The sequence below is a fragment of the Malurus melanocephalus genome, unplaced genomic scaffold, assembly GCF_030028575.1.
Source record: "Malurus melanocephalus ecotype Western Australia unplaced genomic scaffold, MMel_1.1 scaffold_38, whole genome shotgun sequence".
Classification (NCBI taxonomy): Eukaryota; Metazoa; Chordata; class Aves; order Passeriformes; family Maluridae; genus Malurus; species Malurus melanocephalus.
The window spans coordinates 3,295,512-3,311,938 of record NW_026623270.1 but is presented as its reverse complement, the minus strand read 5'-3'; the positions used below and the strand labels follow the sequence as shown (position 1 = coordinate 3,311,938).

Below are 16,427 nucleotides of genomic sequence, written 5' to 3'. Positions count from 1 at the left end.
CTAAGAGAAATTCCAAACAAAAAAAAAAAAACCCTCAATTTATATTTCAGGGAGTATTACCAGGCTTTGTAACTGCTGCAATACATCAATTGGCTGAAATGGACACATAGYTCTGGTCAGTTAGCAAACCACTACTTTTATGCATACTTGGTGTCTTTTTGGATATGTGAAATGCTGTTGAAGGTTGAAGAAAACAAAATCAGCCACAAAATCAGACAGACACCTWGATACAGTTTCCTCTCAATTTGTTTTATTTGGCAAAGTAGCAATTCAGACAGTTCACACAGCATTTATTCAAGCTCTTCAAGTCTTCTGCATTTCAACGTGTCCTTGTCTCCAAGTTTTTATTTCAGAACCATTGCTCCATCATGGAGGAGTTTCCATTTTCCAGCTCCTAAATGCTACTCCTGGATACTCCTTTCTGTGTGAGTACCTTGGCTATCATCAACCCTTTCAGTGGAATGGGTGCACGACTCCCACCAGCCTTGGTCCCTGGAGCTTTACACCTCCTGAAGTGGCTCTTCCCCAGGAAGTTGTCGTAGGGTCTCAGCTTTAACACCACTTCCAAGTCAGGCTAGCTTATTACACTGTGTCCAGAGACAGGAATTTGGATACAGTTGAGCTCATATCTTTCATTTAACTGATTAAATTAGTGAGAAGATGTAAATAAAGCTGAACTCAAACTGAAAGATACAGCGACCAAAAGGTTGAACGTTAGCATGCATCAGTTAAGATATTTCACTTCAACACCAAGAACTAGAGTCACAGTTGATTGTGGTTAGTACAAATTTGTCAGACGCAAGTGGATTTCTCTGGATTGTATTTTCTAGAATACACACTATATTAATTTCTTTATAAGATTAATCTTGTGCATGTGCTCCCAGGCTGCATTCGGATCAGGAGGTGGTACATTAACTTCCAAACATCTAAATAAATTAAGTTATATAATATCTTTTACAGAAGAATAAAAATGGTTTTTWAAATGTTCCTTTTCCATATTCAGAGGCCTTTGAATTTTAACCCTTATGCTTCCAGGGATTAATCCCATCACAAAATTATAGTTCTTCCACCATAAACAGTTGTTTTGRGTTTTTTTCTTTTGCAGTGATGACTATGAGTTGTTTTATTTTATAAACCTTCCTACCATTAGAAAAAAAATAATGTGCTGTTTGCTTTAATTCCTGGTTGCTCAAATCTGAGCAAGATGACCAAAGACACACTTCCCCCCCTTTCTCAGAGCAGCCCATCTTACTGTACTGCTTCACAATTTTCTGTTGACATTTTACAGTGCCAAACTAGAAAACTTAGGGCATAAAAAAGGGTTTATAGCCTTCCAACTATTCTTCCATATGAAAATGGAACAAGTGCTTCTATCTGTACTTAGAATCCAAAATTCTTTCTGCATTTATGATGTTTTCCTTTTACAGCAATTTTAAATTCATTCAAAAAGCCAGATTTTTTCCTGGGTGCCCACAGTTATAAAAATAAGAATGTTAATACAGCAAACAGCTTTGCCAAATGCAACTTTCTTTTTGAACCAAATGGGATTTTGGTCTTTTTAGAAAGAACCTAGCAATCCATATCTCAGACTACATACCCATCCTAATCTTCTAACCAAGCACATCCCCCCTTCTGCTTTTAACTTTATTTGGCAAAGCAGCATTGCATAAACTGTTCAATGATTGGAACACACCTCACTTTAACTTTATGGAGTTAGATCGATGCATATCACACCAGCACTGAGCTATAAACCAAAACAGAATTTCAGGATCCATTAATTAATTTTAGAAGAAAAGGGAAAATCATGTCTGTTATGTCCAACTTGAACAGCAGTGTTTGATAAGAGTGGCCACCCACCTCTGATGTCTTGAAATTTAATATATACAAATGCCTGGTTTTAAGGTAAAAAAGCAGCTGATTGTATCTACTACATGCTAGTCTATGACACCATGTCAAAAGCTTAGAAAGGAAGTTCATCTCCTTTTAGTAGCATCTAGCAGACATTGGAACACGGAAAACCTGGTATTACCTACGTAGTGTTGTAAGGTGCACAAAAGCAGTTTTACCAAGGGACACAGGAGCCGAGAGAAGTGAGTGTTCAAGTTCCCCCATCAAAATCAGAGTTCACAAGCTATAGGTCTTTATCTGCAGTTCTGCAGAAATTCACTTTGAACAGATGAAAGTGAAATAAAGGCATGTTAAATAAAACAGTGCCCACATAAAACTTTCCACCATTTCTTTATCAGATTTGCCTTGAGCATCTAGAAAAATAAAACAAACACCACGCTTTTCCATGCTGATAACAACAGTATAACGAAGTCCAAAACAAGCTGCAATGCTGTTGGTTTTCAAAAAGCTTTTAGAACTGGAGATGAGCAGTCCACTGTAACACTATGTTTGGGTCAAGATGATGTAGCTTTTACAATTCATCCCTGTAGAAAGAAAACACATGCAGTTATRTTTCTTCTCCCCTTGGAAATCAATTTGAAAAGCTGTGATATTGAAGGCTACATTTAAGTGCTCATGCACATCAGCAAAACTTCAGAAATCTCTTCAAGCATGTAAGAAAAAAAAACAAACACCAAAGGCAACAGCAATCCCATATCACCTGTACCATCTCATACTACTATGTGACTTATTGTCAAGTATGGGTCCCTCTATTTTACAGTCAATTGATCAATAGYTTTAAGGAAACCCCACACACTGCACAGTGAGTTACACAGCTACCTGTTATCCGAATTCTGCTGGCTCCACGCTGGCAAGCAACTGAGCCAACTTACTAGACAGAGTATTGGCAAAAMCCATCCTCTGTAGCTGCCAAAAAGGCAAGTTTAGCTTCAGCTGCAGTCTCTCAAGAAAGCTGGGAACACAATCCCACATCCCTGTCATGCAATTTGTACCACTTAGTTAATTTATTTCTCAGAGGAGCTCGATTAGCTCCTGAAGGAGCTACAATAGATCAGGAGTAGTTATGGAAAGGTTGGGGGCAGRGCAGTGTGTGCGTCTGTGTCTGTTTGTGTGTCTTTGTGTGCATCTAGTTAAGACAAAGGATGCATCAAGAAGTTTTTCTAAATCACTATAAGGAATCTAGAAAATGAAGGGGCTTTTCCTGTAGAACATTTAAAACACATTGAAACAAGAAACCCATAGAACCTACGTTTGCAATCATAAGGTTATCACATAGTAGTGATTTAAGTATTTCTAAAACATTATTTTTTATGCAAAATGTCAATCAAATCTGAAAGCTGTGCACTGTGCCACTGTGAACATCAGAAAATTCAAAGAGAAGTGCCTTGCCTTTTTTTTTTTTTTTTTGCACAAGGAATCTATAAATTCATGAGTTTACTGCAACTTTTCTTTTACTAGGTGCATCAGCTTCRTTAGCCAAAGAGTGTCTGAACCAGAAAAAACCTCACTAATGTGATTGCTGGCTCAATACACAGCAGTGTTTCCAGCTATCATGCAAACTAACCCACAAAAATATAGTTCTACATGCACACATACAAAACCTTCAAGTTACAAAGACATTATTATCCTTCAGGAATCATACAGCATGGAATGACAGCATGCAAAACATTTTAAAAGCAGCTGAAAAGGCTGTAGAAACTAGTGCTTAAATGACTAGTTTTCTATCTAWTGCAGTCAGGATGCAAACCTTGTGATTTGTGATGATAAATATTTGCATTCTTTGCACTTTGCACTGCCTCCTAATAGTAAGGTACTAATCACACAGCTTTAGAGCACTGCAGTAATTACAGACAGCAGAAAAAAGCACGAGGGGGAAGAACACATCTTGGCAGGGATAAAGAAAAATCTGTTTACAGCTAAAGGTTTGGAAACTCTCCATATTTGCCTATCTCACAGAAATGGGCATTTGCTTACTTTAAAACAGATAAAAATAAATGAACATCTGATACACAGTTTAAAATGAGTGCCAGTGAATTCAGGACAAGTGCTTCATTCATCCCTAACGCTTCCACGAGCTGCATCATCAGTTAATTTTTACAACTTCAAAATGTGTATGCAAGTAAAGACTRCTGCTTTGCTGGCTTAGTCTCATATGCCTATTGGTGGGTGTGATTTTTATCCTGATTCCTACCATATACTCTCACAGCTTTATAAAATCCTCGTCTTTTACTGTGACAAGCAATTCTTAATCCTTCWAACCCAAGCTAGATCCTCAAGAAACTGTAAGCCTAAGAAACATTCTCTATTAATTTTACCCAGCCACAGATGTTAGCAAGGTTTTTGCACAATGCTGCTAATGCATTTAATGTAGGTTTTTTTTTTTTAATGGTATTTCTACTTAAAATATATAATTATTCTGTAAATACATCATTTACAAGATTATATCRACATGGCAATAACTTAATTGTTGGTATTTTTCATTGCTTTAACATATTCCCGATCATTACATCCTATATGTGACTTACAAAATAAGGGTTTTCATAATTTTTTTTAGAACATTTACTGTATTAAGGGGATCAGCTYTCCTCAAGAGATTTTTCACTTGCTCTTCACTATTCATTAATCTAACAGCATGACAGCCCAAACCAATCCATGACACACGTGTTWAAATTAGAAAGCATTTATCTTCTATGGAAGTTGAACTTCTATGTGCATTATTGGATGGTATGTATTAGAAAGTCCTAGAATATTCTCAGACCACCGATAGGTAAAATTCTCARCTTTCTCCCTAATGTAGAATACCTTACAAACATAAATACATATTGCAAACCAGCATCAGCTGAGCTGAGTTAATCCTGTATGGATTGGAAGCTGCTGAGCTATGACATTCACCAGGTTTCAGCTAAGAATTAATTAAGCTAATTCAGGTAAGAATCAGGATACAGGCCTCTCCTCCCAGTGGTACAAGAAGATCTATCCAGCTACTAAGTTTAAAAGAAGACTCAAAAGATAACTGCTCTTTCCTTGTTAAAACTAACCTGTTGTCCTCTAGAGCTATGGAAAAGATCTATTAATTTGTATTCTTTCTGGCWGCAGCCATTTGCTGTGATTCTTACACAACTCGTGTAATTTCTCTCCATCTGCATTTATGCACTCCTTCCAATCTGCTTACCAGATTCTGCTTAGCAAGTAATATATCTACTTAGGGTTTTAGTTTTACAGTAGTCCTTCTCAGGCCTTTGGAATTCTAGCAAGAGAATCACTTRTCTGTCAACTGAGGCATCAAAACAACTTTGTCAGCTCAAGTTAARGCAAATTTCAGAAGTCATTAGCTCAAAATTACTATTCTAGAAAAAAAAAATGAAGAAGGTTTGAAAAATTTTGGCCTTGTAGTATGGAAAACATATACATGAATATTCTACACTTCCCATTATGAATATCCAACAACAAACTAAGAAGCACTCTCAGAAAAAAATCTAACAGGTAGCATTTCAGATAAATAGCAGAGTTTGTCATGAAATAAAAAAAAAAGAATCACTATTCTCATCAACAACAGTTTTGGGGTACAAGTAAGTCATGCAGCTTTGAGATCCCTCACCACCTCTTTAGTGGAAGGCATTCAAATTAAATATTTGAACAAACATTTAAAAATCTATCTGAAGTCTATATTTCACTCTTTTAGATGCACTTCAATTTTCTTATCATTAGGCAGACTTTCCCTTTGCAGTACATCATKCATCTATGAAAAACATGCTCTAATTACTGAAACTGATCTTCAGAATRTAGCCTTTTATGAATTAGAAATACAGGATCTACTCAGTGTTTAATCAGCCAATTATTTCTATATTTCTCCCTTTATAACTTTAAAGACACATTATTTAGACTTGTAGCATTTAAATCTAGAAAGGTGCTATTATAAAATATTTGTTATTTGCTATGATCAATCATAAAATCAAGAGGAGAGTAAGTTGAAATTACAAAGAAAAGGAATTTTTTCTGTAATCTGCTGTATCAGATATAGCACATGCATTTTTGCATGGCTGTCTTGGGCTTGCCTGGCAAGGTTTTGGTAGTGAGGAGGTAGAAGGGTGGCTTCCATGAGAAGCTGCAAGGAGCTTCCTCCGTGTTCCAGAGAGCCAACACCAGCTGGCTCCCAGATGGACCCTCCACTGGCCAACACTGAGCCAATCAGGAATGGAAGTAACACCTCTGTAATAACAGATTTAAGAAGGAAAAAAGTTATTGTGCAAAGGAAAGCAGGGTGAGAACATGTGAGAGGAACAACCCTGCAGACACCCAGGTCAGGGGAGGAGGGGAGGAGGTGCTGCAGGCATTGAAGCTGAGATTCYCCTGCAGTCTGTGGTGCAGACCTTGGAGTGGCAGCTGTGCCCACAGAGGTCCACAGGGATGCAGGGATAAACCAGCAGCCCGTGGGGGAGGTGGATGGATCAGAGGAGGCTGTGACCCCATGAGTGGCCTGTGGCAGGGTCCTGCAGAGTCATGGAGACGAGTCCACACTGGAACAGTTTTTGTCATAGGACTTGTCACGCCTGTGGGGACCTATGCTTGGAGCAGGCTGTTCCTGAAGGACTGCACCCCACAAACCATGATCCATATTGGAGCACAGCATGAAGAACTGTAGCTCATGTTGGAAAAGTTTGTGGAGAACTGTATCCTGTGGGAGAGACCCCACAGTGGAGCAGGGGAAAGACTCCTTTCCCCAAGCAGCAGCAGGAAGAACGTGTGATTAATGGACTGCAAACCCCATTCCTTGCCTCCTTGCACTGCTGGGGGSCAGGAGGTAGAGCTGGGAGTGAGGGAGAAGAGATGAAGGAAAGATGTTTTAAGGTTTTACTTCTCATTATCCTGCTTTGATTTTGCTAGGCAATAATTTCAATTAATATCCCCAAGTCAAATCTGTTTTAGCCATGGTGGTAACTGGTGAGTGWTCTCTCCCTTAACTCACGAGAGTCTTTAACTCATCAGCCTTCCATTKTATCCTCTCTCCTCTGTCCAGYTGTGGAGGGATCAGCTTTGGTGAGCACCTGGCATTCAGTCAGGGTCAAACCACCACAATAAGACATAATTCTTTAACCTCAAATATTTTGTGCAGAGATTCTTTTTGCYGAAGTAAAATAAAGACTTTAACCAYAATCATTATTCTGMATGRCCTGAGGAATTCCATTCAAACAATACCTGCTAATTTTAAATTAAATTGGTCCAGTAGCTCATGAAGGTGAGTAAGTTTCTAAGCAGAAACATATAAAAATATTTTCTAATAAATACATTTTCCAAAAGGGTGTTAATGCTGTTTTATGTGCAGATAAGTGGGATGTAGCAACAACCCCAGTTCAGCCACTGAAGTTTTTGCTCAGAGAGATCATAGTTTGATTATAACTTTGTATTTAATCAGCAAATATGAATTTAGCATGACATTTATAAGTAATTTCTACTAACACAATATGTAGGGTAAAAGTAGTTGTTCATGTTTTTAAACAGCTGCCTGTCTGGAAATCAAATCCAAATCAAATCCAAATCAAATCCAAAATGCAAGAGAATCATTGCTAAGTGTTATTTACATTATTATTTTCTTATGCCTCTGTATCAGCAACAGTGCAGCCAGCAGGACAAGATATCCCCTGGAGGTATTTAAAACATGTGTAGAAGTGGCCTTTAGGGACATGGTTTAGTGGTGGACTTGGTAGTGCTGGGTTAACAGTCAGACTCAATGACCTTAAAGGTRTTTTCTAGCCTAAATAATACTGTGATTCTGTGACTTTTAAAATTGTCTTTCCATGTCAGTAGTAAGTGAATTTACTACCTACAAAAATAAAACCAGGGAGATGATAATTCATACAAGATCTGCCAATAGGGCAGCTWTCAAGCCATGTTCTCAACTGTGCAACACAAGAGGCGTTCTCTCCATCCCACTTTTCAATAAAAAAACCCAAACCAATTGGTAAGTCTTATGTGAAAGGATATCCTTACCAGTATAATCACATAAGTGGGCATTGACTGCTGGATCTCCGGCACATTGCATTGTTTTGTATGAAAAAAAAAATTTAAACTGCTTCTTTCTTGCCAATTGGAAGATCTGCTAGCCCAGAAAAATGCTGCTGGCCTATCAATTGTATTCTGTGAAGCGACACCAATTCTTAATGTGATAAGAGTTACTTGCATTAGGAATGAAATCATATAATGTAAACTAAAAGAATGACAAAATTAAACACACAGAATTGAGCTACTCTTACAATGATGACCGTTTAATGAATTTGAGATTTACAACTAGTCTCCCATACACTAYGGATTTTTATTACAGAAACACTTAAAGATGCTCTTTCAGAGGAGATCTACTCACAGATCTTGAACAATTTAGCAAAGATAAACTGAAATCCAGGAAGTGCAGAAAAAACACCTCCTACATCTTTGATGTCAGCATAGATAAAAAATGCTCTCATAATTAGGAATTTGTTAGCAGCAGCTGGCTGACCATGTACTTCATAGTCACCAAGGAAAAACAAAAAAAAAGGAAGATGTGACTTCCTGTAAGGTCAGTGGTGCATATACAGTTATTCTAGAAAATGGAATGGGAATTTTCTTCAGATCACAAAGCGGACGATTGAAGAAATACCAAACATTATACGAAGTGGACTTCTGAGATTTTCTTTAACAAAGAGTTCCAAGTCTGAACCAAAATTTAATGTACACAGCAAAACACATCCTCGATGCCACTGTAGATCAAGGTAACCCTTTGAACTAAGCACTTATATTTTCTGGTAACACCAATGAAAATTCTTAAATTAAAAATAAATAAATAAAATCAAGAAGCGTTTCAGAAAAGCACAGAAACTGGTATGAATTTCTGGGGAAAATAACCCCACAGTATTCATGACTGAAGAAGGCCCTAAGWTAATCTATTAGCTCTTCCTGAGCTAGCAGACAAAATGAAATACCAAACTGCACAGAAGAATGCAAAAACCTCAGAATTCTAGTCCTTAACACAGTGCCCCATCTTCACTAGTAACAAAGAATAAACACTGTCATTTGAGAAACCCTTCYTGGTGCGTTTACTGAACACACATGGCTKCTACCAAAGAAAACCAATTGCTACYATAGTGAGATCAGGTGGGAATGCAGAAAAACCTACAAAACCTCCCCAAGAGAAGGAAGGCTTAAGAAAACTACTTCTCTTTTTCAGAGCAAGCAAAGCAAGCTTGCTAACTCCAAACTTAAATAAAACATTTGCCAGAGGAGGAAACCAACCACAAAGGAAAGCTTCCAAAGCCTTACAAGAGGCAGGAAACCCCTGACTACCACACTGAAGGAATACTGGCAGTAATTGAGGCCAAAGTATTCATTTGCATAACAAATAAAAAACCATTTGAATAACAACCATGCTTCACAAGCTTTGAACTAAGCAGTAACTCACTGAAATMATTTTAAGTGTAAATTGTACATGGTGGCTATATAGTAATCCACGAAACACTGAAATAAGGTTTCAGTAAGCAGCAGTATGCAAACTGCTTTATTTGTACTTTTTATCAATGTTTTGATAGGTTAGGCTAAGTATTCACRTATTCAAATCACGAGCTGCACTCCAGAATATCAAGGGAAATAAGCCAAAAATCCAAATTTAGGTCATAAAGCTCAAGAGTTGTTTTCAGAGCTCAATGCACATCTCTGCACTTCATTATGCCGATAATACACTCACAAGCACTTTCTGTCAGGAAGCAAAACAGCACTAGTGCTTTGTTCATTCACATACTAATGTCTAGCATGGCTTAKGCTGACAGCTGCATTTAGTCCATGTTACTGGCTGCTCAATTCAGCTAACTGCAAGGTTTACTACCTCTAGAAAGGCCTTTAGAGTTTGCTGTGTTGGCAAACACAAATACTGCCCCATCAGAGACAGATGACAGACTYCTACTAATGTGTCTGAGAAAATTTTCTGAACACTACTCAACTACATTTATAGTTTGGGAAGACAGATTTATCTTCTCCATTTTTTTGCTACTTGGGGGCTAAAGGAAAAGTGCTTGCAAGATCATCTACATTTTCCCCAAAGGATTTTACAAAGATTTTTCTTAATTTGTAGTGTTTCAGAAAAATAAAAAATGAACACCCAATTACCACTAAYTTACAGGACAAAACAGTATTTATTAAGTAAAATTTTACACTTCACCCTAATTATTGGGCAAAATAGTTATAAAAAGTTCATKAAAAGTTTAGCCTTAAAAAATACTGTGTTTAAAACAACAAATAAGAATCTTCAACACACCAAAGACTAAAGAAAATATGTCCAAAAAAAGACAAAGTGCAACCCATGCAATATTTTTCTTCTGCTTTTAATTTAACTCAAACTTAGCATAACCTCCTTTGGGTGATGTAGTAATGCAGACTGAGTCACTTTTCATGGTATGGAGGAGCAGAAAGCAATGACAGCAGCAAAGGCAGGCCTTGCAGTCTATCTGCTTAAAATTCACACCCTTTCACCTTGCATGTGTGTGGAAGAAGTAAGTGGAACAGAAAATCACTTCCACCTGGACCACTGCTTCTCTTTATCTGTTAAAGGCACATATATCACTCCCATCAGAGGCTTCATTTTGACACTGCCATCTTCTAGTTTGTCATACTGTTCGAGCATCTGGTTTCCCCCAGCAGGGCCAACTGGTAATATCAATCTTCCGCCAGGTTTTAACTGGTCTATAAGCTAGAACACAACACAGAAATTAGAATGTAACCAGCCACTTCAGAGAAGCTGGACGTTGTTTGTTACAGTATATTAACAGCTTTGCCATTATGTGTCTATCTACTTTTATGCACTGAAAATGAGAGTATCACAGCAACATGGTACAACAACTGGTATTACAATAAAATAATTTCATTAACTGAGTTGGTTACAGTTTTATTTTCTATATATGTGGGGGAAACATATAAATCACAAATTATTTTTGCAGCAGGTTCAATCTTTTTAAACTGTTGTTTTAACTGTTCAGTAGTTATTGTGCATCAGTACAGGCCCATCATCAAAAATTTTGGGGGTAACTGATGTCCCCTTATGCCCTAAGATTAAGATTTGAGATTGGTGACTTTTTTAAATTTCTCTTCCTGGAATAATTTTGTCTACAACATACTCACTACCCAACAACTCCTCTTTCATTTTGTGAATGGAACAGCCTTTTATGAAACTAGTCTAAAATATATGAATATGAGTAAGATAAGTGACAGGTAAACAGTATGTGAGAAATGCTTGGAATTTTTTTTTCATAGTTAAAGGCAGCTAATCACAGTGGTCTCAAGGAAAATTCCATACTTCCCAGATGTCATGAAAAAAAACGGAATGAAAAAGTTATAATTAAGAACTGTTTCATTCACTAATAAGCTTTCCATTACATTTAAATTGTCAATTGTCAGCACTTCATTGGGAACATTCTCCTGTACCCACACAAAAAATACCCGAAACAAATAAACCTCCCTAAAAAACATAACCAACTTCAAAAAAAAGCAAAGCAAAACTCCCCCCTCCCSCCGACTGGTCCTTGTCTGGAAAGGTCCAGTCTGTCTATAGCACCTCAAGCTCCAGTCTTTCATCACTCATAAAGATGTAAAAACCTTAAATGGCAGCTAGCATATCAAAATCATGCTATGTACTACATGTGCCTGATAAATGGAAGAGAAAAGAAAATCTTATCTGCAAAAATGCACACTCTAAAGCTCCTAGTTACTCTTCATCTTCTCTAGCAAGAATTGCCCTGTATCCATTCTGAAAGCTACAAACGGACAGCACTGTTTGTATTTCCAGCTGAGTATTTTATTTTCAACAGGCTCAGTGCTTTGGAAATCAGGAAACACACTTAAATTTTGTAACTCAGTGTCTGACAAAATTGAATTATGTTATTAAATAAAATGCTCCAGTTTACTGTAACAGAGGGTTGCACACATGTAATTTTAAAACATGTTTATTTAGAGCAGAGTTATTAGAACATACAGCTTTATCAAAACAACAGGAAGCCCAATTATAACAGAGACAAAACCCCCACACCATACAGTAATACCACACTGCCCACTGATACTCCCAGCAGTGCAATCTACCAAGTATTTTACATATAGATGTAWGCAAAGCATTCTCTACAGCTAGGATATTACAGAAACACACACACAAAACATAAAGGCTTACTGCTTGGGGCACAACTGGGGCTGCCGCTCCAACATGAATCGCGTCATAGGGAGCTTCCTCTGCATATCCCATTCGTCCATCTCCCACTGCAAGAAAACACTTTTTAAAAATAATTTTCAAAAGGAGTGGAGAAAACAACTGATTTCCCATATCTATATGTAAAAGCTATACTCAGATTCCAACTAAGGTTTTGCTGCACAGTTATAGCATGATGAAGTCAGTTTAAAAAAATAAACACATTTGTAAAATAAATGCAACAAAGCACCCTCATATATGCACATGCATGCTTATAAAAGACATTAAATATTATTGAAGCACCTGAAATTAGAAATCCATCATCATGGATTTATGATGAAAGTGTTTGGAGAAAAGACACTAAAATACTTATGTTCCCTACCAATTCCAATGCAGGTGAATTTCCCCCCTCATTTACCCTCTTAGAACATACACTTTACTTTGCCTTGTCTTCATTTACACCATTCCTAAATTTAATGCAAAGTTTAAGTCCAAAGCATTAAACCTCAGAAGCACAGATCAGAAGACTGTAAAGGTAAGAAAAGACAAAGGAAGTGTTCCCATGGACTGTATGTCTACAACTACACTACCAGTTGGAATAAAAGCTCACACTTACAGCCATACATGAATGCAATACTGCAGAAACCTCTGCACACCCCACATTTGCCAGCAGATGGGCCTCATTCTTCTTCCTGCAGACAATCACTGGACTAATACAGAGAGCCAGGTCAGACCTATGGCTAAAGCTCCACGTGGCTGCTTGGAAGATGCTACGAGTAATTAAAGTTTCAGTTTTGATGGGAAACTCATGGAGAAGCACCCATCAAAGATGTCTTGTACCAACCCAGTTATGCAAAAGGTAAGAGTAACACTTTGGGTTTCTTAAGCCGATGAAATGTGACAAACTAAAATGGACCCTGAGTTAAGTTTTGAAAGGAGATAATGAACATAGGTGAAGAAAGAATATGGCATCCACAGTATTTAAAGGAAACCAACAGCAAATTCAGAGCAAGTTAGGCAGGCTCTCTTTGAAGTTATTTAGAACAAACATAATCTATGAGGCTGAACCATCCATGAATTCATACTCTGTGATAGCAGAAGTCCCAATAATGAGTCAAGAAGAAAAAAAACATGGAGGAAAAGGGGAATAGTCCTCTGCTCAGCACAAGTAGTTTGGGGTTTCCCATCTTCAGGCTGAGCTTTGACTTCTGTGCAATCAGCAGTATCACAGGTTAATTAAAACCAAAACAGTCAAAACAAGTTCTATGCCCCAGTCAGAGGCTGAAAATCTGTCAACTTTTTGCCTTCCAATAACTCAAGAGGCAGGAAAAATACATGGTCACCACAGTAGGTTTCATTTTGACCTCTGTCATAAGGAGGGCCATCTGGATTGCAAGAACACCCTTAGGTATCTAACACTGTACAGGAAGACCTGGACAGGTCCTTGAAACAATTAAAACTGGAGTGTTTGTCATCTTCCCTATGTGGTCCTAAAAGATGACCCTGGTAAGGACCTTCTAGACCCATGCTCTTTAAGAGTAGCTGAGAAGGTCAGCGACATAAATCCTCATATCATCAATTCTGACCAGCACAAACTCCAACCAAGGGCMATAAGCAAAGGCTGCCAAGCAAGAACTACCAGTCCTTCAAAAGAACTCATTCCTATTGATCACCATTTCCACTAAATCAGCTGGCAACAGAGAACATCAGTAATGAAAATTAGGAGTATTTTCCAGAGAGTAATCCCTTTAATTGCCAAAGTGGGTTCTACGGGAACAACAACGTCAGCGCAGCCAAGTATATAAATTATACTTATAAATCTTAGTAGCACTTAGTAGCTTAGAAGTAGCAATGATGTGTTACTATATCAAGTGGCTCTTCAATCAGARAAGGCAAGACAGAAAGATTTTTTTAGCTTATTCATATAGATACTGTTACAAATTATGCTAGTKACACAAGGAGGCAGACTCGCATTCCCCGGGGTGCAGCAGCAGGCATTAGAGGCAGTGGTCACCTATACTGCTGGCAAAAGAAGCAACTGCCAAGTTGAAGAAGTAGCTGTGAAAGAAACTGTTGTCATTTCTGAAGAAGAGCACACATGTTCTGAGACATAAATGTCCCTGCTGCACTGTCCAGAAGTCTGAATGTGACTTCTGCACATCTTACCACCTCACTGACAGAAGTAAAATAGGCCCAAAAACATCTAACCTCTGATCTTTGAATCAGTACTCCAAACCACAGCTAACATCTTAAAAAACAGCACACACTCAACCAAAGGGGAAAAAAAAATCACGCTCCTTTATATGCATCAGGTATAGGACAGCTCTTCCCTTTTAAAATCCACAAAAATTCTTATGGTTACAGACGAAATATATCCGCCCACAATGGCAACACACTCTTAAATACCCAGAAGATTTAAAAAATAGTTAAATTGGTATTCATATATTCAACGTCATTCAAATTATTATATTATTCAATGTCCAAAAGGAAAGAGAAGCCCAAATTTTCAGCTTGTGCTTACATCCTGGATAATATCACCTATCCTACTCACATCTCCAGCTACATGCAGCCTATTAGTGAAAAAATCATGGTGGTGAGTGGCACGTGGTGATGAGGAAAAAAGCAATATCAGGACTTTTTGATGTAAAAKGGTTGTGTAGCTTGTTTATGAACCTAGACCTGACCCGCTGATCACAATACTCAGAGCCTTCAGTGCCTCTAGACAGATCTGTTTCACACAGAAACAGAAGAAAATCACTTCCCTGTGGTTAGAATCCCACATCCCCACTGGCTATGGCTGCATCAGCAAATTGTGCAGTACAACGTAAGCAGATTTGTACAGCAAAAGTTTTTGCTGAGAACCTGGGGTCCATGCAACATATGCATTTCAGGATAATCACTTCAGTCTAGATCTAGTGTTATTGTCTTAATATCCACATATCAAACATATTTGGTTGTTATTGTGGCACATAATCTTGTCTAGTTTCATGCAAAAGGAATCAAAGTTTGTGGTTTCCAGGAKTACTCTCTTGTAAGCCAAAGTGTGGTAAGCAGGAGCACTTGAGAGATTCACCTCAAAGGCTTTCTCATGATATTAGGAGGAAACAAAACAAAAGTCAAGCTACACCCCAAAAAAAGGAAGCCAAAATACTCACAAAYCAACAAAGACATATTAATCTAAATACATTATTCCCAAATAATCTATTCCCAATTTCTCAGTGCAGTTCTATTACTGAGACACCCAAAAATAATTCTGGTGCTCCTGAAATGCAGTTATAGTATATGTAAGGTTTGACAAAGCTATGCAGAATGTCTGAAGCATCGTGTGAAAAGCCAGCAACTGACACACCTGGTCTTAATTCATACATCAATCTACTGGTTTTCATAGATTTTTTGTTGGTATGTTTGGGACAGGAGTATTTGGGTGGATGCTTTCTGTTGCTCTTTCTGTTTTAAAGAGCTGTTTGGATTCTTGCTCCACATCACAYAGCTCCCAGGAATCCAGGAGAGTTGAAACACTCTTCCTCACCTAATCCACAGAAGCGTTACTTGTCCATCTGTACTTTTTAAAAATGTAGCTCACAAGAAAACCACTCACAAGTGTCTTAGTCATCCTGCTACCTAGTCAAAGATAATACAGAAAATTATGTTTACTTAGAATTCCAGACTCACAAGAGCACCAGAGTTTATTTCAGGGACAACCAGAAGCATAAGTCCAAATTGCTTTTGTACAGCAACAATGGAAATTACTCCCCCATTCCCCCTCTACAGCCCTAGAAGTCTAACTTCTTTTCCAAGAAGTTCTGAGACATAAGTGTTCTCAGTGAGATACATGGCATTTTATGCATGAGTATGTGTTGATAAACTTATTTTAAAAATATTTAGAAAAGTCCCTCATTTACAAAAAAAAAAGACCATGAATCAAAATGGTAATTAAGCTAAGAGCCAAACATCTCATAATAATCACTTTTCCAAGTGTTCTTGTAAGAAGCCTCAAAAAACATCCAGACCTTCAACCTCTTTTTTTTAAACTTAATTAATAGAATTACATTACTGCCAGCCATGCATCTTCTAAGAAAAACAAACAAACAAACAAACAAACAAATAAAAAACCCAAGCAAACAAAAAATTTAAATCTTCTTCTATTTAGTAAAAAAAGCCCCCATTATTTAAAACAATTCAATTGTCCTTTTATTGTTTTGGCATTATTTCCTCTCAGTGACTGTTAACTGAATTAAAGTACTCTGGTGTCAATTAATCACTTCCCTGACATACAACTACTGTCAACTTTGAAAACAAGTGAAATAAACTTCAGTGGTGCATAATG

At 37.6% G+C, this 16,427-nt stretch overlaps 1 protein-coding gene across 3 annotated transcripts in view; it reads right to left on the bottom strand.

Annotated features, from left to right (window-relative positions):
- Positions 1-212: 212 nt before the first annotated feature.
- PCMT1 (protein-L-isoaspartate (D-aspartate) O-methyltransferase) overlaps positions 213-16,427 on the bottom strand; it is a 35,766-nt gene continuing 19,551 nt past the window's right edge. The window contains exons 6-8 of one of the 3 annotated variants that reach the window (XM_057364452.1): positions 12,086-12,171; positions 10,449-10,618; positions 213-2,432 (exon numbers count right to left, since the gene is read on the bottom strand). In XM_057364452.1, the coding sequence (XP_057220435.1) occupies positions 2,420-2,432; positions 10,449-10,618; positions 12,086-12,171 (269 nt within the window). In that variant the 3' untranslated portion in view covers positions 213-2,419. Of the gene's footprint in view, positions 2,433-10,401; positions 10,619-12,085; positions 12,172-16,427 lie in introns of all 3 variants that reach the window. The other 2 variants (XM_057364450.1, XM_057364451.1) reach the window with 2 other exon arrangements.